Consider the following 26027-nt stretch of genomic DNA (forward strand, 5'->3'; position numbering starts at 1 on the left):
ACCGCACCAATAAACACCGGCGAGCACAGCTGCTCGGCGGTCAGTCATCGTTCATCACTACCACGCTGCGAGCGTCCGTCTAACGGAGGGTGCCTCGAGCCCTCCCTTGTTCACGAACCTGGGCGGATCGCGACACTTTCCCTTTCCTTTCCTTTTTTTTCTTTTTTGTAAATGTTCTCGGCTATAGGGCAGTACCGATCTGCGTGCCCTATACAAGAGGCATGTGTACACATCGCCATCATCATCAACGATGCTGTCGTAATTGTACCACGCGCGTGCACTCAAATGACGGAAGGCGATTTGAAGGGCGACTCGGCATTTTGACGTGATATGCCGTTGTTATGAAGAGGTGTTACGACGCGCGCGCGCGCACGCACGCACGCACGTATTGAGGAACAGAAAGCTGTATCGGGAGTTTTTCTTGTTGCTGTACAATTCTCTCATTGACACTTTTCAATCAATTATAAAATTTGAGTTGATTAAATAATTAAAACTATCTAATTATGCGGAATTAAAATAATAATAATCAGAACATCTCCAAGCGACAGCAAACAATATTACCCTGGTTCTGACCAGCTATGTGGCAATTTGCATATCTTTAAATCTTTGTGCATGATAGCTGGGACATCCTTTGACATAGTTCCTGGTGCAAACAAGACTACGGAAAGAAGCTGGGACAGGACAGAGTGCTCGAGGCTGAGCCGTGTTCGCCGTCTCATCCCCGCACGCTTTCTTTCACTCGCACATACAGCGTACGGCGCGCGGCGACGATTTTGTCGCTTTTATACAAACCTTGTACGGAACCTCACGGCGACGGCAGAAATGCGCCAGGAGTGTCCATATAATTGCTATCGCAATAAAACTACAAATGACTTCCCCCTATGCGCTTTCCCTGGCTTAGTTATCTGTTGGCACCTTATTATGCTAGAATAGCAGCTTGGGCTTGTTGGTTTTCCACCCTGGTGTTAACAGCGCAAAACGTAGACGAGACGAGAGGACGACACCACAAGCGCTGTGGTGTCGCCTTCTCGTCTCGTGTCTCGTCTACGTGCTGCACTGTTTAACACCAGGACCTTATTGTGGTTGTGGTTGACAAAAATCGGGTCCCTCGGATTCCCGTTCTCGTCCCAGCATGTGCTGCGCAAGTTCTTGCGCAACTTCAGCCAGACCACTCGCTGCCGTAGAATATACCGCGGGCGCCTCGCAAGTCTGCACTGTCCGCGCGTGTCCGGTCGGTCGGCGCCTCGTGCGGGCCGCACAATGGCCAGATCAATCACCGCCCAGGCGGCCGAGCGCGGCTCCTTTCTCACCTCGGCGCAGCCGCCGCCGCCGACGCGGCATCTCGGGGTCCCAGACGCCGAGAGGGCGGACGCGCCGTGCCGGGACCCTTTCCTCGTCCGGGCCACCTTTCGTGCCGCGCCGGTGGATTTTTTTTTTTTTTCTTCCATCGTGCCGCCTTCTTGATTAACTTCCTCGCCACGCGAAGAGGCGGAGCTTGCCAGTCCGGGTGAGCGAGGCCGTTTTCACACAGGGGCTGGTGTTGCCGCAGGCTGTTTCGGCGTCGCCTAGCGCCGCGCGGCCATGCGGCGGGCGGGTTCAAAACAAACGCGGGTCATGATGGTGGTGGCATCGTTCCAGAGGAGAACCAGTCGCGCGAGGCAGTCACTGACGCGGGCCGCAGCCCGCCGCCAATCGTATTATGCGCGGCTGCCGCGGTGCAAAGAAGAGCTATGCGTCCCCCCCTTGTGCGCCAGTGTTGGTTGCTGGCGCCACACCAGCGCCAGCCCGCTGTTCGGGGGGCTGGCAGTTTATGCATGCCAGATTTCGGCAAAATCTTCGCACTCCTGAGCATCGCCCAGAAGTGTGGGTGGGGGGCCTCGGAACGATGCTTCGCGCGTGGTCAGCGGAGTGCGTAGAAGAGCTGAAAAAGGTGGACATGTATGATGCTGATTTTTGAACAATTAAGGGCCGCGCGAACAGCGAGGACAGTGGGGGGATCACGAGGGACTTCAGCCAAATTTTAGTGCGCAAGAACGCGCCGATATATGTATGGGGTGCTTTATTCTGGTGCTAAAATAACTTTTAAAAATTGACCGTGTCAGATTGCACAATTCTACTCCCTGAGCTGGATTAGCAGGAAAAGCGCACATTACTAGCACGAGAAATCGAACTAGAGAAGGCGCGCGGCCAGAAACAGAGCCAAGACAGAGCCGACAGCAGCGCGAAAGCGGAACTATATGGTGGCTAGCGGAAGGGAAAGCGCGAGACGATAAGCTGGTTCTTTATTTTATGACGCCAACTTAGACGCTCGTTGCAATGGATTGCACTCTTTAACTAATTACTTTACGGCACGTATTGGCATTTACGCGTTGCAGTCGGCGAGTTCGCTAGACATATCCACCAGTTTCGACGTATGCATTAAAGGGACACTAAAGGTTAATATTAAGTCAACTTGGACTGTTGAAATACCATCCCATAAACCTCGAAACGCTTTTTTCGTGCGAAGAAGGGACTTAGTATTTTAAGAGAAAATGCGTTCCGAAGCGTCCGCATACCTCTAGCGCAGTTCAAATCACCCGCCCTCCGATCGAGGAGTATAGTGACATCACGGTCTCATAGTGACGATGCGCCGTCGGTGAGTAGAACGGCCCCTGCAGACGGCGCTACGGCTTTTCTGCCCAAAACGCAAGCGCGCGGCCAGAAACAGAGCCAAGACAGAGCCGACAGCAGCGCGAAAGCGGAACTATGGTGGCTAGTGGAAGGGAAAGCGCGAGACGATAAGCTGGTTCTTTATTTTATGACGCCAACTTAGACGCTCGTTGCAATGGATTACCTTGACAACGACACATTAGCTCGCGATGCTGGGCTCGAGTTCAGCGATTTAAGCACTGATGAACGTGACCTGCTGTTGAGGGCTCGCGCTGCAGGCGTCGTTGCGTACTACTACGACGACGGCCTGCTTTGAAGGGCACTTCACGCGACTTCAGTAAGTCGGCGTTGAACTCGTAATCCTCTGGACGAAAGTGCAGCGAGCACACTAAGTGATTTTTCGGCTCTTTGCCAGCGCGCTGTGGCAGAGGTACGGCACTTAACCACTTCGAACGGAGAGGTTCACTCGTTGGCACACAGTGGTAAGTAACGTTGGATTCGCCGCTGCAACTGCCCTTGGCCAAGTTCCGCGGACCGTTCGCGCATCCCACGACATCACACGGACGTGGCATTCTCGCTGCTTGTTCCAAATGCAAGTTTCGCGAGCCAGCAGGACCAACGCAGCACGACGCTATAAAGAAACAACTGTAACTCCAAAGCGCGTGCGGCGCAAAGTCGAGCGCGCAGAGTCGAGCGAAAATGAAACCTTTCGATCACCCATACTAAAGGGTAACGTCAACATGTTATTTTTTTCTTAGAATCGAATAGAAGTAGACAAGTGGCATTTTCTTCTGTCTTATAATCTAATGAAATGATCTTTTTAATACGAGTAGTTGAGTACTAGTGACATATATTATGATGAGGAGTGCTTTCGTCATCGGGCTAGTACCGGTATGTCACTGGGGGGTCTCAAATCGTGTCGTGCATTTACCTCAATTTCTCGGTTACTAAAGCTCTGTTCGCGATTATATTGACGCCTTAGACGTTCTAGAGCATTGCTTTATCACTTTGACTTGACTTTCTGGTAACCTTTAGTGTCCCTTTAATTCCCAAAGTGTGCGACGAAATGCATTGGTGTACGAGTTATTTTTTACCACGCAAAGCGTAAGAAGTACGTGTGTGCGATTATTCGAAATGTCGAATACGAATACGACAGTCTTTGCTATTCAATTCGTATTCGACTCGAGACTTCCCTGTTCGAAGTTGTCGAATATTTGCTTCTGTTCGAATATAAGGAATGGCAACGCGTATGGGAGTCTACAGGGGGAAATACAGACGTTAGTGGTGACTGTTCCGAACGATTGTGCAGCAGAAGATCCGCCATTGTTGCACAGAGGCCGCAGTTTATGAGCGAGCGCATGGAGCATACGATGTCTGACTTCCAGCAGTATGTCTCTCTTTTAGGCATCCGATCAGCTTGTTGTGTCGATTTACGCTCAGCAATTTATACTGCTGTTCTGTTTCATTACTGTCATTATCATGCCTGGTGCACTATGGATGAGCGGCGGCCAGTTGTGGTAAGCATAGATCTATCAAATATAATGGAAATATCCGTTTTCCTTTTTTTTTTCACTACCAAACGAACTTAAAACAGCCTTTATATTTCACTTTGTATAGAAATAACAAAATATCCAGTATTCGATGCGATTTTCGAAGAGTGCCTTTCTGGGATATTGTTGGTCGCTAGCACTCGGAAAAGCATTTGCATGTAATTTGTAATGAAGCAGCGCCACTTTTCTGGTAGCCATTTCCTTGCTTCACCAGTGTGCCGTTCCTTGGAAAGCCGATGTTCCGGCTCCCTATTAGACTTAGCAGTGTTGCAAATAAATATAGGGCGGACCACGTAGGTGTCTTTGGAGGATCGCAGCATACACACGCGAGGTATACCGCAATTGTGTCGCGCTGCTCAAGAGTGCGCCCGTCAGCAATGTCGTGTACGGTGTTACGATCGGCCTGCAGGAGTACCGACCTGCAAAATTTTCCCGGCCCGCTGCGACGACTCGCTTTGTAAAGACAACAATGCGCCGCCTCAACAGTCCAACGGCGCCGGTATGTCTAGCCATGTTCGGCGGACCGAGTATTGTTGGTCGATTCGCTGTCGCCTTTACGGTTTGCGTGGAGCGGGGGAACTCCTGGAAGGTGATGTTTTGCGGTGCTTTCTCACGGGCCCCAGAGGTCGTCACAGTCAATGGACAGACGCGGCGGCTACTGACTGCGGGTTCAGTTCTGTGATCAAGAGGCGCCTGCTCCGGTCAAGACCCCTGTCTACAAGAACCCTCTCACCTCGGTGTGTTCAGTGAAACCAAAGTGCGGAAGTGAGTGTGTGAACCCTCCCCCTCAAAGGCAGGTCGACTACGATGAGTTTGGACGCTCCCATTGGTCGAAGGTTGAACGGCCGTTTTCCCTCACCTAGGGACCTAGGCAGGACAGAGTGTTCTTAAAGCAGCCGTTGTCGGCTGTTCAGGGTGCATTCTCTTTCAGTCATGCTAGACTGATGAAATGAAACGTTCTCCACCCTTCATGTAGATATTGTAGATAAATCCCATATTCCTCGTTCTCGATGAGAACAAGTCCCACCCTTCAACAACGTCCTTAGCGCGGATGAGTCGTACGACGGCATGGACCAGCTACCATGTATTTCATGCCCGACCCGAACTCGTACAACGGGTGCTCTCACGAAACGTGTCGGCGTACGCGTAATGAGACGGGACGCCTAACGCTGTATAGGCGAGTGCCGTATATTTTGCAAGGATTTTTTTTCTTGGAATCTGTTCACTCAACACTCGTTTCGTAGAATGGTCCATCCTTTTGATCACGCAGTTCGGGCGTCATGTGAATCAATTAGTAAGGGCAAGAAAGAATGTGAGACGAAAATGAATTTTTTTTTGCCAATTAAGGCAAAAAAAAATTTGCCATGGGGAGGGGGTCTCGTGTAATTTGTAACAGCTCTTTTGACGAGTGTGGAAAATTCCACACTCGTCAGTTGCTTGCGCGCCCGCGCTATCATCAGCATCAGCCCCAATGGACTGATTTGGAATGAATAGAATCGGACGAAGAGAACCCTCACTGTATAGGACTCCAGGGCTGGTACAGTGGAAGTCACTTTCTTATCGTACGCCGTCCATGACCGGCTGATCCCGATGATAACGTGGGTGGAACGTCGCTGGCACCACTGGCGAAATTGGCGAAGCGCGAAAAGGAATAGCATCGAAATAGAATCGCTGTGCGCTAACCCGGTCCAGGTTAAACAAATGCACAAATAGGCGGGCTTCGTGGAACGCTGTAGCGTCGGCGGCGCGGTGCATGACACTGTGTTGCGAAATGTTGACGTGCTGGGCCGCGCCCGTTTCCTGCCCGACAGATGCAAACGGAAGAGGCCTGGCAGAGCCGCGTGCGACTTCACGTGGTTTGTGACGCTACGTTGACGATCATCCCCTCCCCCACCCCACCCATCCCTTTTAAAATCTCTCTCACGGTCCTCTTGCTTTTTCTCTGTTATGCTTTATTTACTTTTATTGCTCAGATAACCGGAGAGCCCACGTTTGTAGTAGCGCAAAGCGTGACATCTCAGGTCCCGTAGGCCTAATTCCCTTTTTTTTTTTTTGCTTTTTTGCTTCTACGTGCTCTTCCCTTTTGCCCCGCGGCGTATGCGCGCTTCTGGTTCAACGAACCGGGGTTACGTGTCCGAAGGCGCATCGCGGCCTCGTGTTGGCCGGGACGGAGCGGGTATTACTCGACCCTTCCCCCCCCCTCCCTTTTAGGCGATTTCTCACCCGCCTGCGACTCCCCGCACGCGATGCCTCTCGAGCAGCGGCGGCGGCGTTTTCGTGGGAAGGGATGCGGCGCGGGCGTCCGCCTTTTATCGGAAACTGCGTTGCGATGCTAACGGCGATGCGATTCTGCCGCTGCTGTTGCTGTGTGGGAAACGGCGAGGAGGCGCCTCTCCGATTCCGCGTCCTTATAGCGCAAGAAAGAAAGTCGAAGAACTGGGCGCTCTTCCTCGCAGCTGCATGCTCGCAGAGTCAGAAGTCTGTCTTCCACAGCCTGCGACGAAGAACAACAACGCAGTTTCACTGCGAGATGCCGGAGTAGCATGCAAGCAGGTGTGCGCACACGCGCGTGGTTTCAGCGTGTCCGTAAACGTTTTAACATTAATCGAATACCGGGATACCTGAGAGTATGATGGTGGTGGTGGTGGTTTCTATTGGTATCCCCTCCGGTAACAGGGCTGTAACGGGGCGGCGACTAAATTAGCGTGTTTGAGCTAGTCAGGCTTTGCTGCATCTATTGCAGTCTGGCATTTCGCCTATCTTTTATTTATCTTCGTTCTCTTCATTAAAATCGCCATATATATCTTAAATTTACCTCTGATGATTTACCACCCCCGCTATATTGATCTATTCCCTGCTTTCCTTTTCCCACCGTTACTCTAAACGTCGCTTGCTTATCTCGACTGCTGACCAGTTAATGTTTTCATCCGCGTTGAATCCCAGCGCTTCTGAAGGTCGACTTCGTTTCCTACGGGTCTTGTTTGGTGAATATCTTGGCATTCCAGTACGGTGTGTTGAATCATTTCCATACTTTTGCTGCAGCAGACGCCTCATCCGGTTTCGAATGTTTGTTCCGGTATATACATATTTTACATGTCCACGGGTATCAAGCTCGGGCCTTTATGGTGGATCCACACGACGGACGAAATCCGTCTTTTTCGCGACGGACGGCGCATCACGTGACCACGCGTCACCGATTTGTGCCGTCCGCACGTCGTCCGCGACCCCCACGGACGGAAAATGCCGAGCTATTTTTCGCATCCGGATTTTGGGGGTCGAATGCTGCGGATTTAGCCTAGTAGCTCTACAGTCTGGCAACAAGCGCGGTTTTGGGATCTTTAACAGCTTCATCGCTGCTGACGCGCGACTCGCACAAGAGCGACTGAAATGAACCTGAACGACGGGGCAACTTTGTTATTCTTACATCTCGTGGAGCAGTTCCCCGCGTTGTGGGACACGACTTTCATCGATTACGCGGACACGAGAGCGTAACAAGACCCCTTTCGATGAAACAAGCGCCCGTCATCATCCGATTCGGACAAAACAACAGCCATTGCGGCTACTCCCCCCCCCCCCCCCCGTCGTTCCCTTTCGGTCTTCATTTTCATTCAGAGTAAAGAACATATGTGACAAAATCTTTGTTTCACCGATGGCGCCATCTAGCGTGAGTAGAAACAAGCAATCATATTAACTTACGGTCACTGAAATCCGCCCGGGCCGCCGCAACATCTTCGAGGCCATGTTCAGCCAATACAGCCACTCGTTAAGCCTACACGCCGAGAATCTGAGTATCTCTTTCGGTAACGGTGCCCACTCATGACGAATACATTGCTGTCGAAGCTTCCGGACACAAATTTAAACCAATTACAAGCCTCAGTTTGAAAGTTACGGGCCACACAGTGGACGACGACTACTTGACAGGTTCGAGGCGGACGGCAGTCGCTTCGGGCGGCGCCGCCATCTTTATTTTTCCGGCGCGGTCGTCTGCTCAGTCCGTCCGTCGTGTGGATGCGCTTCGCAGCCGGACGGGCGGCGGAATAAGCGTCCGCGGCACAGATTTGCGCGGAGCCGTCCGTCGTGTGGATGCACCATTAGCAGCAAGGCACATGCCCTTTGTGTTATCATACAGATTGTTCCTCCTGATTCCTTTCTCGCCGTATTTGTAAATATCCATGATCCTTTGTTTCCATCATTTGCGTCCAATTTTGTCGTCTTTGTTTCTCGCACTTTCTTTTTCGTGACTGCTGGTCGCCTATTTACACTTTCAATTACCCCTTACATTTAATTACCCTTTAACAACCTTTCTTAGCCGAGCTCTTCCTCCATTCCCTGTCCACGCTTTTGAGGTACAGATACTGGCGCACTTAAGCCGCCCATTTATATTCATCCCTGTTCCGAAGTCTTTCTTCATATCTAATTTTGCTGTGCGCTTCCCTTTATAACTTCGAGAAAGGCCCAACCCATGTGACCCTGCACTGCCTCAGTTATGGTTTTACCGTGGGCCCCTAATGCCGATCGGCCCACCGACCATTGGTTGACTTCCAACCCCGACAAGATCTCTGGTTTTAAGCTCAGACGATACCATTTGCGAATTGTAGCGCTGGAACCATTACTCCTTTCCCAATTCCACGCGAATGCTCATATTTATTGTATCCTCAAAGAGCTCTGTGTTTAATTATTGCCGCATTCCGCTTCCCCATCCAGCCTCAGGTTATGGTGGATATTATTCGGTCTCATGTATCATGAGACCGAATACATCATGACGCCGCGGCTACAATAATTTGGCCTCACATCACGGGGGATGCGCGTCTTGTCTGTTGTGGTTTGTTGGTTTTATGAGATCATGCGTATAGCCTTACACACAAACATTTGCATAACAATAACAATGCCGTAGCGCTGTTGGGCCTGTTTCTCGTTCTCATTACACACCCATCTAGTTCGTGTCAGCGACCATTTGGGCTTCTTTGAATGGCCGTCAGCATTCCATGCCGTCGCACCTTTCGCGTCACACAGCGAAAATCCCAGGGACGTTCCTCGCTCGCCGATGCCCCACGCGAGCGCGCCTCTGGTGATATACGTCATGTATACGTACGTCACGAGCCGTTTCTGCACGTATTAATAAAATCGAGTTGTGGATGGGCGTCTTTAGCTGTACCGGACGTGCTCGGAACGCGTGGTGAAACTGCCTCTGTGCGCCTCGTGCAGATACACTTCTGGCACTCCCGAAAAAGCCTGTTGCGATACGTTGACTGTACACACAGTGGGTGTCGCGTTGTCTATGCGAAGCTTGCAGTGTGACCAAGCTAGACTATAACCTCAACTGCCAAGTCATAATCGCTCTCTCAACAGACAACGTTGTTTTCTCTCCCTTATTTTCCGGTTGCGGTCCGTGGTCGAAGCGCGCGACGCAAGCCGGGATCGAGGGATCTTCCCTCGGAGCCAGGCCGGCCTTCTTTGGACTGAAACAAAATATTCCATATGCCATGAGATCCGCCATGCCTGAAGCGCTCAATGTGTCATTTCCTCCACACATTCCATTGGCGCCTCATAATCAACAATGTCCTTGGCGTATGTATATACATGTGTGCTCCTGCAGAAGTTACGACTTGTATGCGTGCATTTTCGTGCTAGCTCCCACGCCGGATGCATGTATACACCACTGAGCTATACATAGAAATTTATTTCATCCAGCATGTCTTTTCGTCGCGAATACCTTTTTGTTTGGCGCACGGTGTGTCACATCAGACGGTCATGGCTGATGAAGGTATATTAACACGGAGAACTGCATAGCTGAATCATTCCGTGGTCACCCAAATCGGCGATGGCAAAGCTCGGTGACGTTGAGCCACGGCACATTCGGTCCGTACGGAGTAAATCGACGATTCTAAAGCCGGGTTGTATGCACGACTGAACGGATTGCTAATTCATTCCGCAGACGAGCAGGACGTGGCTCAGCGGGCCACCGAATCACGCTGCACGCATGGGGGCCACAGTTAGCGGCGCGCTGTATTCCGAGCAACTCATTCACGTGACCTTCGGTTGCGGACTCCGCCGGACATCGATCGCGGCCCATGTTTACGGAACGAGGATCGACCGCCTACAATTTGATGCCCAGTGTTTCTGCGAGCGTTGCGAGCACCTCCCCCCACCTCCCGCATAAGGGTGGCTTTCCCCCGGAAAACGATTGCCATCCAAAAATTACGAAACGTGTTCGCCTCAGCAAATAACCCCTGCAACCGTGCAGCAGCGCGTTTGTGTTCGGTATTGTTTACTTTGAAATACTACTACTACTACTACTACTACTACTACTACTACTACTACTACTACTACTACTACTAATAATAATAATAATAATAATAAAATGTGAAGGCCGTCTGCGTTGTGCTTTATCGGCGTGCCGGAGAGAGATAATGGATGCATGCACGTGTACAGAGCAAGGCGCTGTCTCTGCTTGTCTCCTGCGGGGAGCACGTATGCACACGTCTCATCGTGCGCGCGCTCGTGAAAGTTCCATTCGTCTTTCATTTCCCACGAACGTCTCCCTCGCGTTGGCGTAAAGCCAGCCGGCGTTTGCGGGCACTGTTGATTTAGGAACACGAACTGGGCTTCATAAACTCGGCTCTGGTGACGGCATTCGAGGCCTCTCATTACGTGCTGAAGCCGCGACGTTCGCTTTCACGTACGTTGGGCGTGGAATTCAGCTTTACCGCGTAATTAACGGGTCAGGGAACTCCTGCATATCCGGCTTTCACTGATCGAGACGAACCGGCTAAATTCTGTGCACGTACAGAGAGAGGTCTTGCACAGCGCCGACCAGTTTTCGGTTAGCTATACAGAGAAAAAAAAAAAGAAGAAAAAAAAAGTATGCGCTGACGACGATATGTGGGAGGTCATGTGGTTTTTTCGGAGTTCTTGCATGAATGCATACCGCAGATTGTCACGTTGCCCAATTTAATAATTAAGCAATAGGTATTGTGCAAGGTTACATTGAATCGAAACCCCCTCTACATTATCCCTTCGCCCTTTCCGTTTTAAAGGCACCTCCTCGACATGGGCATGTCTCCACAGCTGCCCGACTCTCCTGAGCCGAATAGCTATACTATATACCGTATGCACTTCTGTAGTAAAATCGCGTTATAACTAGGGCTCCGTTTTTTCGGATAAATCCGAGAAAAATCCGATAAACACTCGCCGGTAAAAATTTTGACAATTCAGATTTATATATTGAACGCCGATTTTAACTGCCAATATGACCCTATTCCGTTCTTTATCAAAACCCTTTCGATAAAGGGCATGTTCTAAGCGGTCACTGATACGTCGGCCAGTTTGGCCGATATAAACTTTGCCTCACGTCAACAGTATCTCGTAGACAGCACCCATCGCGCATTTAACAAAGGGCTTGTTTCTTGAATATGACGACACGAGCCAGCTCCTGAGTGATTTTGCGAACTATCAGAGCTACGAGATCGGTAACATTGTTGAATCACTGTCGTTTCGGAGACTTCAGGCTGCACAGTGGCCAGTGCTCTCTCGCTGCGCGCTGAGACTCTTGGCTCTCGCTGTTTCTAGCGCAAACGTTGAAAGGGCATTTTCAAAGCTTAGAATCATCGACCGAAAGGGGCGCGCTTCCATCAGTGACACCAACCTCGTAAAGTATGCTTGCGTCTATTACAACAAGCTTTAAGGTACATGTATACTACGCACAAACGTGGGTGTTTTGTATTCAAGCATTTGTGCTTGTGTGTATATGTTTGTGCATTAAAACCTTCCAGGGAGACAACAACTAAAATACGCTTTGTGTGTTCTGGTGTTTTCGTGTTCAGGTATCGTTTCATCTAAGATTTTGGAGTATTCAGGTTAATGCAGAATTAAACTCCGAATTTCGGAGAATCGGGGTTTACGAGAAATAAATTCCGATAAACGCCGAATTTCCGCCAAGAGATAAACTCCGAAAAACACCGTCCGAATTTCAAGAAAAATAAACTCCGAAAACACGGAGCCCTATAGTTATGACCGAGTGGAAAGGGATCCAGAATTACTTAGTTATACCCATTACTTCGCTATATCTATTTTTACCACATATACTACTGTATGAATCGTTGTGGAAATTTCAAGGGGAATTTCACTTAATTCGTTACATCCCGTTTCGTTATATAACGCGGCTTGATTGGTATTATAACTTTTATACTAGTAACAGCTAGGTGAGACTCCCCAGAGTGTTCCTTCAAAATTAAACTTTCGTTAATTTTGCGGTCCTAGGTAATTGTTTAAGGTGAAGCTCCTTCTTCCTTATTTCTTTTTTTTTTTTAATTTCGTTCCCGAAACCCCAGCGCCGGCACATCACCGTGACATCACGAATGACAGTGTATTTTTCCTTGTTGGGGCTCTGTAAAAGTTATCGAAGTTACGTTTTTGGTTCTTTTAGAGTACAATGCAGTCGATATTTACCGATGAAAAAGAAACTTGTCCCAAGCGGACGCCGCCGAGTTATGTGACGTCACGGAGAGGGCATGCGGGAAGTATAGAAGGCGGCATCGCCAGCCGCCTTCGGTTTCAGCGTCTTCTCTGGCTTACAGCAAGCCTGTTGTCACGGTGAGAGAGGCTTTTTCGGAGTTTACTCGCACGTCATGAAATACTTTACACATTTAGTGTCCCTTCAAGACCGGAGCCCACCGACGAAGCTGTCGTAGCAAAGCATTTCATTCGCCAGTTGAAATAAAAACGTCAGACCGTCTCAAACCGTTGTTGGGAACTCGGCGCTGACGCCCGTTGTTGCACCTGGGTCGCAAGCCCCAAGGGTAGCGTTGGCCTGGCGGCCTGGGGCACAACTGGAAGCATCCGAAGGTCCCGGCAAAGCATGAGTCGACTGGTAACAACAAAACAACTTGTTTATTCTAACATCGCAAAGAGTTGGCGGTCAGGTCGACCGAAGTAGAGAGACGGGAGAGCACGTTACTCAACAGAAGAAATCGGAGCCTCTTCTTGGCGTCCGGGGGCAGCTGCTTTTATACTCTCGCAGTTGAGGGCAAGAAGGAGCCCCTCTATAGACGAGCACGTGACTGTGCCGCTCGGGAACAATGGGAAGAGAAGGTGGCGCATACGTCGTGCCGGCGCCGGTCAGACCCCTCGCTTCACAGTTGGGGGAGCTCCTCTCCCCGGCTGCCGCGCTTCGACAAGCGTGGGCACCAACATGCACATACACACACACACGCACATGAAGACACGTGGCATTGGAACATGCCTGGACGCGCTTGGCAGGGAGGCGTAGCGGCGGCGCCGAACGGGCCAAAATGTCTGCCGCTTTGAACGAAGCCCCGGCGTCCGTTGCATCCGCGCCGGCTTTACCGCGCGTCGTAGGCGAAACGTAACACCGTGTTGGACGCGCCCGAGGGCGAACCGTACCGATGTATACGCATTCATTCGACTGACTTACGTAATTCACCACGATGGGGGCGTCCCAGATGGGGTCGTATTGCGCGAAAACGATATATGCTGTGGGCTGACACTTTTCTACGAGGCATTTTCGCCGCTGTATCGGTTTTATTGGAAGCGGCAGCGCCGGCTTTCACACCTTGCCTCGGTGTGTGAAAGTGGTGCCTCGGCGCGATGTAGGCGTCTCAACATGTCTGTGCTTATTGACCTTCGTTTGCATATGGATTCACGCTTGCGTCTTTTCCTTTTCTTTTAACCATGTACAGGCTACGTCGCACAATTCCACTCGCACCACCGGTCGATACTTTCGGAATCCGCTCCGTTTATTTCCATCATCTGGGATTGCCGACTTTCGTGTGCGCAAAGCGAAATCAAAAGCGAATTGGCTCTGCGAGCTTGTTTGGTGTTACAGAAAAAGTGAGCGACATTTCACCTCGTCACGTGGTGTTCCTCACGGAGAGGAAAACCGGCGGGATAGAGCGGCATGGAAGGCGTGACCCTGAATGAATGCCAAGGTCACGGCAGACCCGTCACGCCCTGCGGGCTACCGCGCGCCACTCCATGAGTCACGCCCGGCTCGCGCCACCGGAAAAAGGAAAAGTGGGGCGTCTCCGCACCCATTGGCTGTGCCACACACGTGACCGCGGCGTTTTTAACGAGCCCCTCCCGATACCCACCGGCGGGTCGTTCAACCATGGACTGATACTCGCGCGCTTTCCCCGCACCGCAGTCGAAGGCAACTTCGCGGAGGCCTCGGAAGGCCGCACTTGTGAAGAGCGCAGTGCGTGGCTTCTGCGGCGCGACTCGCGAGACGCACAGGCCTGAAGCGACCGACAACAAATTTTAGCGTCTTCTTTTGTTCTCTCTATCCCCTCCGTTATATTGTCATTATTGTTTTTTGATGTTATGATTATGATCGCGAGTAGTTAGACGTGCAGTGATTGCATTGGACAGCGTGTGCGAAAGTTTGAACCGGATTTTTCATTTCGATAACTATAACCACCGATTTCGAGTGTGCGGACGCCGACAGTTCAGAACAGTGGCCATACCGTGCCGCAACAAAATTGAACTGAAAACGAACGCAGCCCTGCGTGTGTGTGTGTGTGTGTGTGTGTGTGTGTGTGTGTGTGTGTGTGTGTGTGTGTGTGTGTGTGTGTGTGTGTGTGTGTGTGTGGGTGTATTTACGAGCCACTAAGAAGCGCTTGGGAACCGCATGTTCGGGCTTTCCGGTGCAACCGGTTGAGATAAACAAAATAATGCAGCGTGTTTAAACTATATATTTAAAGAAAGTTTGACGTGCGGGCTAGGATTGAAGTGTATAGGTTAGTTATGTGTTAAGTGAAAATTGCCGAACTGTAGTTTGGGCTCCTTTAGATGTCTGTATGAAATGCGCAGAAAATTGTTCTTGTGTGGGAACCAAATGACGGCAGCGACTTAGAGAACAGGAAGCGTGTTATGGGCTTTGTGCACCGAAATATTGAAGTGTGTAGAATAATTAGGGGCTTTGCGAGTAATTAAATAGTCTTTGCAAATATTTGCTAAATACTCGTTTCATTCTACGTTACACGACGCGCGTACTTTGGATGTTATGGGTGATGCACGGACAACGTTTGCACTGTGAAAGTTAATGCAGAATCTGTAGGAAAAAGATCAAACAAACTATATAAGAGCCACGAGATGCAGTGCTTCCCACTGTCTTGGGAAAACTGAATGCGGCACCGAGTACCAATTTGGTTGGGAAATGGGGCGTGCTAGGGACGATGTCCGAGCAAAGTTTAAAATTTGTGGGTTAATGTAGGCATTGCAGGCTTTCTTATCCACTTTCTCGGTATCCTCAGAAAACTAAACATATCTAGGGAACATTTATTGCAGCCTTTGCAGCAACGTATACATCTCACTGCTGGAAAGCGTTGTACACGCATTACACGCAATGTTTCCCGATGTCCCAGCTGCGATAACTAAATGTGGCACCGAGTTCACATTTTAGTGAGTAAATAAAGGGAGGGGGAGGTGAACGTTAGAAGTGATGCGTGTACAAAGTTCTGTGTTTGTGGTTTAATTACAGGCTTCGCAGTCCATTATAGTACACCGCCCGGGAGCGTTGTAACAAGCGTTATACATACGTACGCGTGGCTTCACAGTGACCCGGGAAAACGAAATGTTTCACAGAGTTTAAATTTGCGGGAAATGTTGACCATGTAAACGTTGTCCGTATGGATCGTATTCGTCGCACGTTAAAATTACGAACCTGCTCTATGGGGCGTGATGTGGCGCAGATATTGCACAGTGAGTGTGCTATAGAAACGCAGTGCATGCTGTGGCAACGAATGCCCGTCGCCCACGTGTCGCACGGAGGCAGCGTATGTGGCGCATCGAGAGTTCTTGCGCGTGGGTTTTAGCTTTCGCAGCGGGCGCCTCGTTGCAGCGTCCCTGCGGCCCCGCGTCACGCGATGCCCGCTTCCCTGAGCGCGTAATTACGGGGAAATCCGTCGCTTGCCGCGGTATCACGCATGGCCTCCCGTGTGACAACCGACCGCGGTGGAAGGCGGGCCCGGGAGGGAGGCTCGTGCGTCATCGGGCGGTCGCCGAGACGCGCGCGTGCGTGCGGGCATTCGGGGCCGGCTTCCGCCCTGCGATGATGTCGGTGCCCGAATCGCAAGCGGACAAATCTAGGACGGACAGCAGTGGTTGCGGCGTCTTGCGGGCCGCCGATATGTCGCCAAATTAGGGAAATACTAAGCAATCCAAAAAGGCTGCTAGGTTACTCTTTCGATTCTCCCGCTCTTTTTCTTCGGACTGAAATGCCTGTACAGCGGCAATACTTGCCGTTTTCGTATTCGGCTTCCAAATCGCGCGGCAACCGGACCTCTGGTCACCCCATTGCTGCCGTGCCGTTGTCGTTATTCCATCATTGCCGTTCCGTCGTCTTCGGCACAGTCGTCGTCACGCTTTAATGATCAGTTAAATCGTCGTTATTCCACCATATATCAGCAATGTGGGCTTGTCGGTATTGCGCGACAGGGGACTATATATCTGTAGCGCTAAAAGGCACAGGGACAGAAAGAGAACAAGGGAGACGCTGCGTGCGTGTCTCCCTTGTTCTTTTCCTGTGCCCTTGCCTTCGCGCGCTACGACTGTAGTTCCCGGTCGCTGTTCCGTCGTCTCGCACTGGGCATCCGCCCGACGGGGTGCGCGCAGACTCGCGTCACAAGTGCCACGAACAGCTTTGGCAGCAGTCACTGCTGACAACGAAGTTAACTGCTCGTAGCGCCTGTGACGTGAGACGGAGGGAATTTATTTGAAAGAGGGCTGAGTGGCCGGCCGGAACTAACGTGCTCTATATTACTCTGCACGGGGGGACGGCACGTGAAGGTGGGATGAGGGAAGATGATGACTATAAATAAAGAGGGAGTCTGCGTGTCTTCTTTGTGATTATGGCTTCACGTTAAATATATGTCGTTAAGTTTGGATTTTGACGTAGCTGTGCGGCGGCGTAGTGCATAAACATAAATAATGCATGATATTAAATTACACATTGCAGAGGATGAATTGTACGCATCGCCGTTAGTTGTATAGCATTAAATTAACCGTAGAAGAGTCTGTGCTGGGCCTGCTGGTACATATCTTGACAAACGACGATCAGATCCTTTTGCTGTCACATCTTCGGACTGTGTCGTGGATTTTTTGCGTGAACAAACAGCCTGTTGCTAATACAGCGTTCTTCCTAGACATTGAAGAACTTTTCTTTTCAGTGCCACATGCCGAATTGTTTGTAGCGGTTCGTGAGCCAATTGAAGAAAATGGGGAAGTCTCGTTCCTGTACGCCTGTGGCGTCTAATTCCTGCAGCTTTTAATCATGTTCTTGTCATCGACGTCCATTGAAATTGAGGACACTTTGCGCATTAGAACGCAATTTGTATAGGGTACAACGTGGCCCCAGTTTTGTGCAAAAAATTTGACAATGCTTTGAGTTGCTGATTGGTCGATGATAGGGTGGCAGAAGTCTTCACGTTTGTTGATTTTTTTTTTTAACTTCGTTAAACCTAAAGAACCTTGCGGACCTAGATAGGGCATTATGTGACATTTATAACTCATTCAAAGCATACAGAAAAGCACTAAATTTCACCAAGGAACTGGCGTCAGAGGATAAAACAAGGTTTTTTAGACTTGAAACTTACATTTTCTACCACCGGACACGTTTGCTAGATGTATGACCCCCGCACTAAGAAGCAGCCGAATCGTCACACTCAAAATCAGTGAAGCGTTGCATAGTAGCCCTGTGTTTTAATGATTCTCTCAAGAAAAGCTGCCACCACTCAGTGCAGCAAAGTTTTTGAGCAGATTTAGCGTCTATAGGCGGCTGGCGTCCCTGATAACGTTTTAAAGAAATTCAACAACCTGAAAAAAAAAAGAAAAGAAAGAAACAGATGGCAGGGTACGCGCTCGTGGAAGTGCGGATCGTAATGAGCTAATGCAAGTCATTCCTTGGATCCGGAAGTTCTCACACGACGTGAAAAAAGAAGTTGCCACTGTGGGCATGGCGTACGAGTTGCGTTTCTCGGCGTCACGTAGGCTTTTAAACGGCTCTCTGCCAGGCTTGAAGGTCGGAAACCTAAGAGCTTCTGCACTATTCGCCACGCTCCTAAATTCACAGACTGCACCACTAGTGCTATTTTATCTCATACCGTTGTCGTGTGGTAAAGCGTACATCGGACAGACGGGACGCTGTGTCAGCGTTCGCTTAAAAGAACATGAAACGTCTGTGACGTCAGGTGGAGGGGCAAACTTGCCTGCTCACTGCCGAATTTGCCCTTGCCAGTGTTGCCATCCTGTTTATAAGGATGCCCGAATTATTGATAGGGGAGCCACGAAAGGCGAGAGAGAAGTCTTTGAAGCATACCAAATATTGTTCAGTAAATTTCAATTGTTAGACAGCGCTCGTCCTTTGTCCTTCTAACACTGTTTCTTCCGTGTGTTTTCCGTTGTCTTCCACTGATTAATAAGTATACAAATCCAAGAACACGGTCACAATCAGTGTGTGGGCGTACCCTCCTTATCGCTATCATGCAAACAAATGGTTTTCTGGGAGAAATGTGGTTTTTAGAAAGTGTCATTGACCGATGTTTTTTATGTCTACCTGTTTTTGTATGGCGCATGCTCGCCTTGGTTTTCTTTTCGACCCAAGGGTTTCATTAAACTCCGCTGCTAGTCCCAGCATGTGTGGTTGTGCATTTCTCTTCTCTTGTGTACGGGTCTTGGGTTTCGTCGTTTGTCACGTTAAATTAACCTCTCTGCTTCGTTGGATCTGCATATATATGTAATAAATGTGTTACAACTGTGGCATAACCATTTTTTTTTGTTAAATTAGTAAATAATTAAATAGCATCAGTCACACGGCATTTGAAGGTGCCATCGAAAATCCCAGACTGCCCTCGTCTCGTCTTTGGCGCTGTCGTTTTTGCCTGCCATATGTTCCTCAACAAATAGTTATTTTTCTGCAGATTTTCTTCTGTGCGTTACTCCTCCCCCAAATAAAAAATTTCTGGCTCTCCCGTTAGCGAGAGTAGATGTAAGCATATCATCGTCATCGTCATCATCATCATCAGCAGCTTGTTTTATGTCCACTGCCAGGACGAAGGCCCCTCCCTGCGATCTCCAATTACCCCTATCCTGCGCCAACTCATTGCAGCTAACGGCCGTGAATTTCCTAATTTCATCGCTCCACCTATAGTCCTCTGCCGCCCTCCACTGCGTTTCCCTTCTCTTGGTAGCCATTATGTAGCCCTAATGGTCCAACGGTTATCTAACGGTATGAAATGGCAACCGGCAAAGCACATTGGTTGGAGATTATATGCTAGCCGCAATCTTAAAATGGGCGTAGTGCATGTTCACAACGGCACACCGCACCACGCCACACTGTGCACTCGCCCATATGGACGCTAGAAGAAGAAAACCGGCTGAAGGCAGTGAAAGGCGCCAGTGGGACAGAGCACACTGCCCAGCTAGAAGAAGAATGAATTGAATTCTGGGGCATTACGTGCCAAAACCACGATTTGATTATGAAGCACGCCGTAGTGGGGGACTCCGGATTAATTTTGACCACCAGGGGACCAATGCGCACGGGACACGGACGATTTCGTATTTCGCCTCTATGGAAATGCGGCCGCCGCGGCCGGTATTTGATCCCGCGACCTCGTGCTTAGCAGCGCTATACCATAACCGCTAAGCCACCGCGGCTGGTAGAAACGCCTCGAGAGATGGCGCCACGCAGCGAGGCGCCATCTCTCGAAGCGACGCAGAACCTGCGCCGCGGAACTCGCGGACCGCCAAAAGATGACAGTGAAGTGTATGGTGCCCTTTATCTGCCTTTTGAACGTCGCTATTGCAAATGACAAATAAAACTTCAGCGTACTATAATTTACAGCTTGAATGATATTGTGAACAAACATTAGGAAGGACGCGGAAGCAATATTTTCTGTTTACTTATGTTTTGACTGCTTGCACGGGTGATTTCATTTTGTTCTCGCAACTTGCCTGGATAACAACTCTAGCTTTCGGCTAAAGGTAACTTGAAGGTCTCGGACAACGGTAGCTAAAAGCTTTTAATGCTTAAAATTGTTTTCAAGCTACGCCACTCGGCCTAGAAAAACGTACTCTTGCAGAGATTCTAGAGTCTGACTGCCAATCACTAATTCCAGTTCTCTTACTAGGCTTTATTAAACGTTACCCTTGTCTTCTACGTGTTAATCATCAACCATACTAAACTTTCTCGGCATAGTTCCTCAATCATTATTTGCAAGTGATCTCCATCGTTGCTGAACAGGATGACAGTGCCATCTGTAAGGCGTAGGTTGCTGCAATATTCTCCGTTGATCATTACTCGATACTGATCCTTCCTAGTTTAATGGCAACACTTCTTCCAAGCATGCGGTGAATAGCATTGGGGGGGGATCGCGTCTCCTTGCCTGACACCTGACGGTCAAATGTCGCTCGACGACTCGCCACTTTCCCACTTCGCCGATGCGAGGTGGGAAATAAACCGCTTGGATCTGCTCTCAGAAAGGAATGCGCGACGTAGGTTCTTGGTGCCGTCTGATCGTTGCGTGTCTTGTCTTCCGCAGGTTGCGGGGCGTCGTCGTCGTCGAGCGGGGTCCGACGGAGCGCGGCGGGTGCGCGGCGGCCGGCGGTGGGGTCTGATGCGCGCGCAAGCGGAGGCATGGAGGGCCAGGCCCCGAGCCCCCTGGAAGCGCGCTTCGCCCCGGGGGCCCCCTGCCCGCTGCAGCAGCACTACGCGAGGCTGCTCATGCAGCAGCACTCGGTGCCGACCACATCTGCCGCCGCAGTCGCAGCAGCAGCCGGAGGGGCCGCCCGTGAGCATCTTCCTTTGCACGCGGAATACAGATGTCGCGCACGTGAACATCGTCGGAGAGTTTTAGCTTGTTGGTGCTCGTATTACCATCTTGTGACACTTAGTTCAACTACGACGTGTTTGAAAATCTGCGGTCTGGTGAGTGTTCTCGTAGAAAGAAAATTGCAAAAGGAAGGATTATGTTGCTATCAACCCTGTATACCAGCAGTCAAGCAGAAATGGTGAGTTACTGCAGTATTAAAGAGTTTTAGCTTGTCCATAAATGGTATTAGCGTTTGCGGAATACCGTTTTACCAGGGAGCTGTATGGCAGCAACAATGCTGGTAGCGACATCTTGTGACAAAAGGTTTGAGAGAGCACACAAAGCTAATACTCCAGTGATCTGGTTATATTCTACGTAGCTGAACAAAGCGTCAGGAGATGTCACTACCAGCTTCCCAACTGCCGTCCATGACTCCAGTAATCCGTAAATAGCAAGACGGTTGCGGACAAGCCAAAGCTGTCCATTAACGTTGTGTGCTCTCTGGGTAAACTTTTCATCATAAGACGTCTGGTAACCAATATTCCGCAAGCACTAATCAGGGTGTCTACCAAATGTGGAAACCGGGAAAACCGGAAATTCCCAGGGATGCTGAGTTGTCTGGAAATACTCAGGGAAAACTCAAGGAACTTGTGCTTGAATCAGGGAAAATTAGCTGTAATCTTATTACAAGGATCGAAAGTCGCGGTAATGCTGGCACGAGTAACAGACAGGAATCTTAATAGATCGTCTTTGACGTCCTGTCGTCGGCTGGAGGAGTTGCCAGTGTACAGTCAACGAGCGACTTCCCGGACTCCCGATAATTCGGACGGCTTTGCGGCACCACCACGTACCCCACCCACAGTATAAGAACGTCTGAAATTTCGGACGCAAGAACCCTTCGCCGTCCGATTTTCCGGGCTTTTCCGTGACCGCAGGACCACTGCCGCCATTTTGATCACCTCGCCGTCTCGAGCCGGCGCTACGGTACCGGCGCTCTCGCGCGCAGATCCGCTGGCAGCCGTAGACCACCGCGGCAACGCTAGGCCTAGCTGCTTAGGCGTTCGCTAAAGAATTTGCCGCTGTCAGCAATGGCACCGAGTCCGTCTTTGTAGTCCTTGCAATTGACTTCGAAGCTCGGAAAGCACGGTGTGTTGCGTAATTCCGGTTCCCGAAAGTCAGCTTCGCCTCAATACAGCAGTGTTACGCTGTGAAGCATGCGCGAAAGTATTGCGGTGAAGCATAACAAGCGTGGGAAGGGTCAATTGTCACGGGACACTATATGTGTTCCTTCATTATACACGCATGCACCCACCATCTCCTGTCACAGTAGGAGCCCCGGTATACCTAATAAGTGTACTGGCTGGCCGTCAGAGCTTTTTCGGATGTGCCTGTGGCGATTTGAGCCTTTAAGGGCAGTAAAAGACATGCATTCATTTTTTTTCAAACTGCCTGATTTTTTTTATGTTATCGCGGCCCCTAGGGAGTCCGAAAAATGGGACGTTGACTGTACAACTGACCAAGAGGTTGCTTCAAATGGTCCGTGGGGCGAACGCGCGGAACACAAATGACTTATGCATCGTGGAATGAACGAGAAAGGAAGCATGCCGGCCGACTTCTTGGAAGGATTTGAGCTCAAAAAACAAGTGTTGGCTGATGCCGAAATGCAGGTGTCTTTCATCCAAACCAGAATGAACTCTTTAAAGCAGTGAAACGCAACACTGAAGCATTGTGCATGAGCTGAGAGTATGTCAGGACAGCTGAAGCTGACTTACCAGCTATTGCGAAAGAATGCGCTTGCTATCAGTTGATAGAAATAGCTCATATTCGGATATATTTGCTCCTGTATGCACCTCCTTTTTATTCGTATTAGAGAACGTTCTACTCTGTATTTGCAATGGGTTTTAAATTCTTTTTTCGAAGACATTTTATTCACTGTGCATTTTACTAACCCCACCCTTCTGTTTTCTTTCGCAATAAAATAAACACTACTCCTTACTATTCAAACTGGATTAATCTTTTTTTTTAACACGTTTACTAGAGAGCGGAAATATCGGGCGACATGACGTCAGCCTGTCTTGACATATAAAACAAAGTTCTTTGTCACTCTGAGAATTTTGCAAAGGCACTCGGGGAAAGTTGAGAAAACTCAGGGAATTTGGAAATGTCAGCTTTGTAGACACCCTGACTAATACTCTACTGACACGCTAAAGCTCTATTAGGGAGTTGTAGGTTGTTTGTAGACGTAAACGTGAGCAGGCAGGTTGGTGGCGCCATCTTGTGGTACTGAGTTTAACCGGGGGGGGGGGGGGGGTACAGAGCTGTGGTAAACCATGTTACATACTTAACTGTTGGTTTAATGTGTTGGCCACACCATAATTGTTAACGTGCAGCCTTTTAAAATTTTTCATTGACAAGAACACCCATCTAACACGAGAACGTGCCCACCACTTTATGGTGAACAAGGTGACACAAGTTGTCGCTACCAGCGTTGTTGTTGCTATCCACATCTGTAACCCAGTATTATCTGAATGTTAATACATTTACAAACAAGTTAAAACTCTATTGGTTCAACAAAATATACCAGAATACTAGGCACTATCATAGCACTTATATATATATATATATATATATATATATATATATATATATATATATATATATATATATATATATAATTGTACTTTGCTTAAACAAAATGCTAATCAGTAAAATAATAAGCACTCAAATGGCACATTAAGAAATAAATTGCTGGCTCTCCCATACTAGAGAGTAGATGTAAGCATGAAATGGCTACTGCAAAGCAGATTGGTTGGAGATGATGCTAGCCACAATCTTGATATTAGCTACCACATCACACTGCACCACGCCGTACTGTGCCCTGGTCCATATGGATGCAATAGTTTTCTGTCACAGACGGAGCCTCATTGAAAGTATTGTCTCGATCAAAAGGCCACTCGCAGCATGGTGAACGCTACTGGCTAGAATGCTACCAGCACGCCAGACAGGCCGCTGACCTCATGAATCGCTGGCATTGAAAAGAGCACAGGCAACTCTGCCTTAGCGCCAAAAGATGACAATCAAGTGTTTAGTTCCCTGTATCTGCCTTTTGATCGTCGCCATTGGAAATGACACATAAAACTTCGGCATACTTGAAGTTGCAGCTTAAGTGATATTGTGAACGAACATTTGGAAGAACTCGGGAGCAATATTTTTTGTAACTTCTTTGGAAAGTAACTAGTGCATGTAATGTGGTCTTGACTGGTTGCCTGGATGATGTCGTTTCCTTGTCGCAACTTGCCTGCATGTTCTCGTTTTTAGTGCCCGGATAAAGTATCTGGCTTTTTGCTAAAGGTCACTTGGAGTTCGCTCACAACAGGAGCTAAAAGCATTTCATGCTTAATACCTCACTTCTGGAACTATGCATTTTGGCGGAAACACTTAATGGCTTTGTCGGAGGCAAATAGAGGATCGAAATTCTGTTAGAATAACCTTTAATACAACAAGTGTTACTATGTAATGTAGCCGTGGTTTAAGACCTCATGGTTTAGAGGTGGGAACAATCCGGGTTTTTTTCTCCAGATTTTTCAGGTTGGCTAAGAAAAGTATGCAGTTTCCATTATATAGCAAGAAAACACTTGCAGGTAATCATTCTATAGCAAAATAAACAGAACACGTATAAAATATTGGTAGTTTAGGGAAAGGTTAAGCATAGTGTGAGCATAGAGGTCTGCAGTATATGAGGGCAGCGATATTGTAGCAGTGCGTTTTCCGGGTGTTAATGCCTTTCAATGCTTTTTGCATTCGCGAGTGGTCAAGTGATGCTCTGCTCTGGGCGGAGCATCAAACACTGCCACTCAGAGACATGAAAAGCGCTGAAAGGCAGTAGCACCGAAAAAGGCATTGCTACAAAATAGCAGCCTAGCTTCGTTATTATAGTATAAGACCAGTGATGCACCAAACGATAGTTCACTATTGTAGGAGTGGCAAGACTAGTAGCCGTAAAATTTTCGCTTTAGGTAGGAGCATAAGTGTGCCTTAATCATGAAATAGTGCTAATAGTGCCAGATATTTTTCATCAAAGGTATTCAGTGTGTTCGTACCAGGTTAGATGTTATGGAAGAAACCATTCCAAGAGTCTTTGCAGTGTTCACTAACTCTACATCATTATTTTTCAAGGAGACGCTAATAGACCACATGCAAAAATCTGTAAGTCAGCTGCCCTGCAAGGCTGTGTTCCAGCCAAGAACTCTCATTTCCAGACTACATTTCTCCCTCTTAGGGCACATTCACATCGGAAATTGGCAGAGGTTGCTCGACCGACCCTGACTGGCGACCAAGGAGTAACTCACGGCAGTCGATGTTCACACTGGCAAGTGTGGCCTGCCCATCACAACACCAATATATTTTCACATTTGCTCGCACTGCCATTGCCACATAAAATAAGTGTTAGCATGTACAGACACCCTGCTCCTGCACCGCTGATTAGTTCAGCACATTTGTGAGTGCAGTTGCGGGAGTGGGAAATTAAGCGGCTGGCCACTGACCTTTTCCACCAGAGGAGATAAACTTGCGCGGGATGCTGTGCAATCAACTTGGCTGTACAATCTCTGCGAGTTGCCAGTGTGAACAAGCTCTAGGCATGGTCCCACCCAGGGAGGAAGAGGGAGCACAATGGCCTTAGAAAATTGTATGTCATCATAGATTTTTCCACACCTGGCCACAAAGAGGCAATATTGCTATTCAATAAACTTGTAGTTGAGAGCACTGTGGTTGGAAAATACCTTTCTTGTGCATGCACCGAATATCTTTGCAAATTGTCCATTGGCTGTTATATTATTTTTCTTTGGCAAAGGTACAAGACTGCTCTTGTTTTCTCAGTTTGTTTGTTTTCTCAGTTAAGTGATTCATGTCGGCCCATATTTTAAAAGTGTGCTTAACACTTGCACTCTAAGGAAAATTTGCACCTTTTAGTGCTTACTTTGTCTCCCAGCCTTAAGCATATTCT

General features: G+C 49.0%; 1 protein-coding gene across 3 annotated transcripts in view; it reads left to right on the forward strand.

Moving 5' to 3' along the window:
* Positions 1-26027, forward strand: part of LOC142589565 (uncharacterized) — a 197505-nt gene that overhangs the window by 87706 nt on the left and 83772 nt on the right. For all 3 annotated transcript variants that reach the window (XM_075701029.1, XM_075701031.1, XM_075701030.1), the window contains exon 2: positions 20753-21001. In XM_075701029.1, the coding sequence (XP_075557144.1) occupies positions 20848-21001 (154 nt within the window). In that variant the 5' untranslated portion in view covers positions 20753-20847. The remainder of the gene's footprint in view (positions 1-20752; positions 21002-26027) is intronic.

The sequence above is a fragment of the Dermacentor variabilis genome, chromosome 8 (genome assembly GCF_050947875.1).
Source record: "Dermacentor variabilis isolate Ectoservices chromosome 8, ASM5094787v1, whole genome shotgun sequence".
NCBI classification, from domain to species: Eukaryota; Metazoa; Arthropoda; class Arachnida; order Ixodida; family Ixodidae; genus Dermacentor; species Dermacentor variabilis.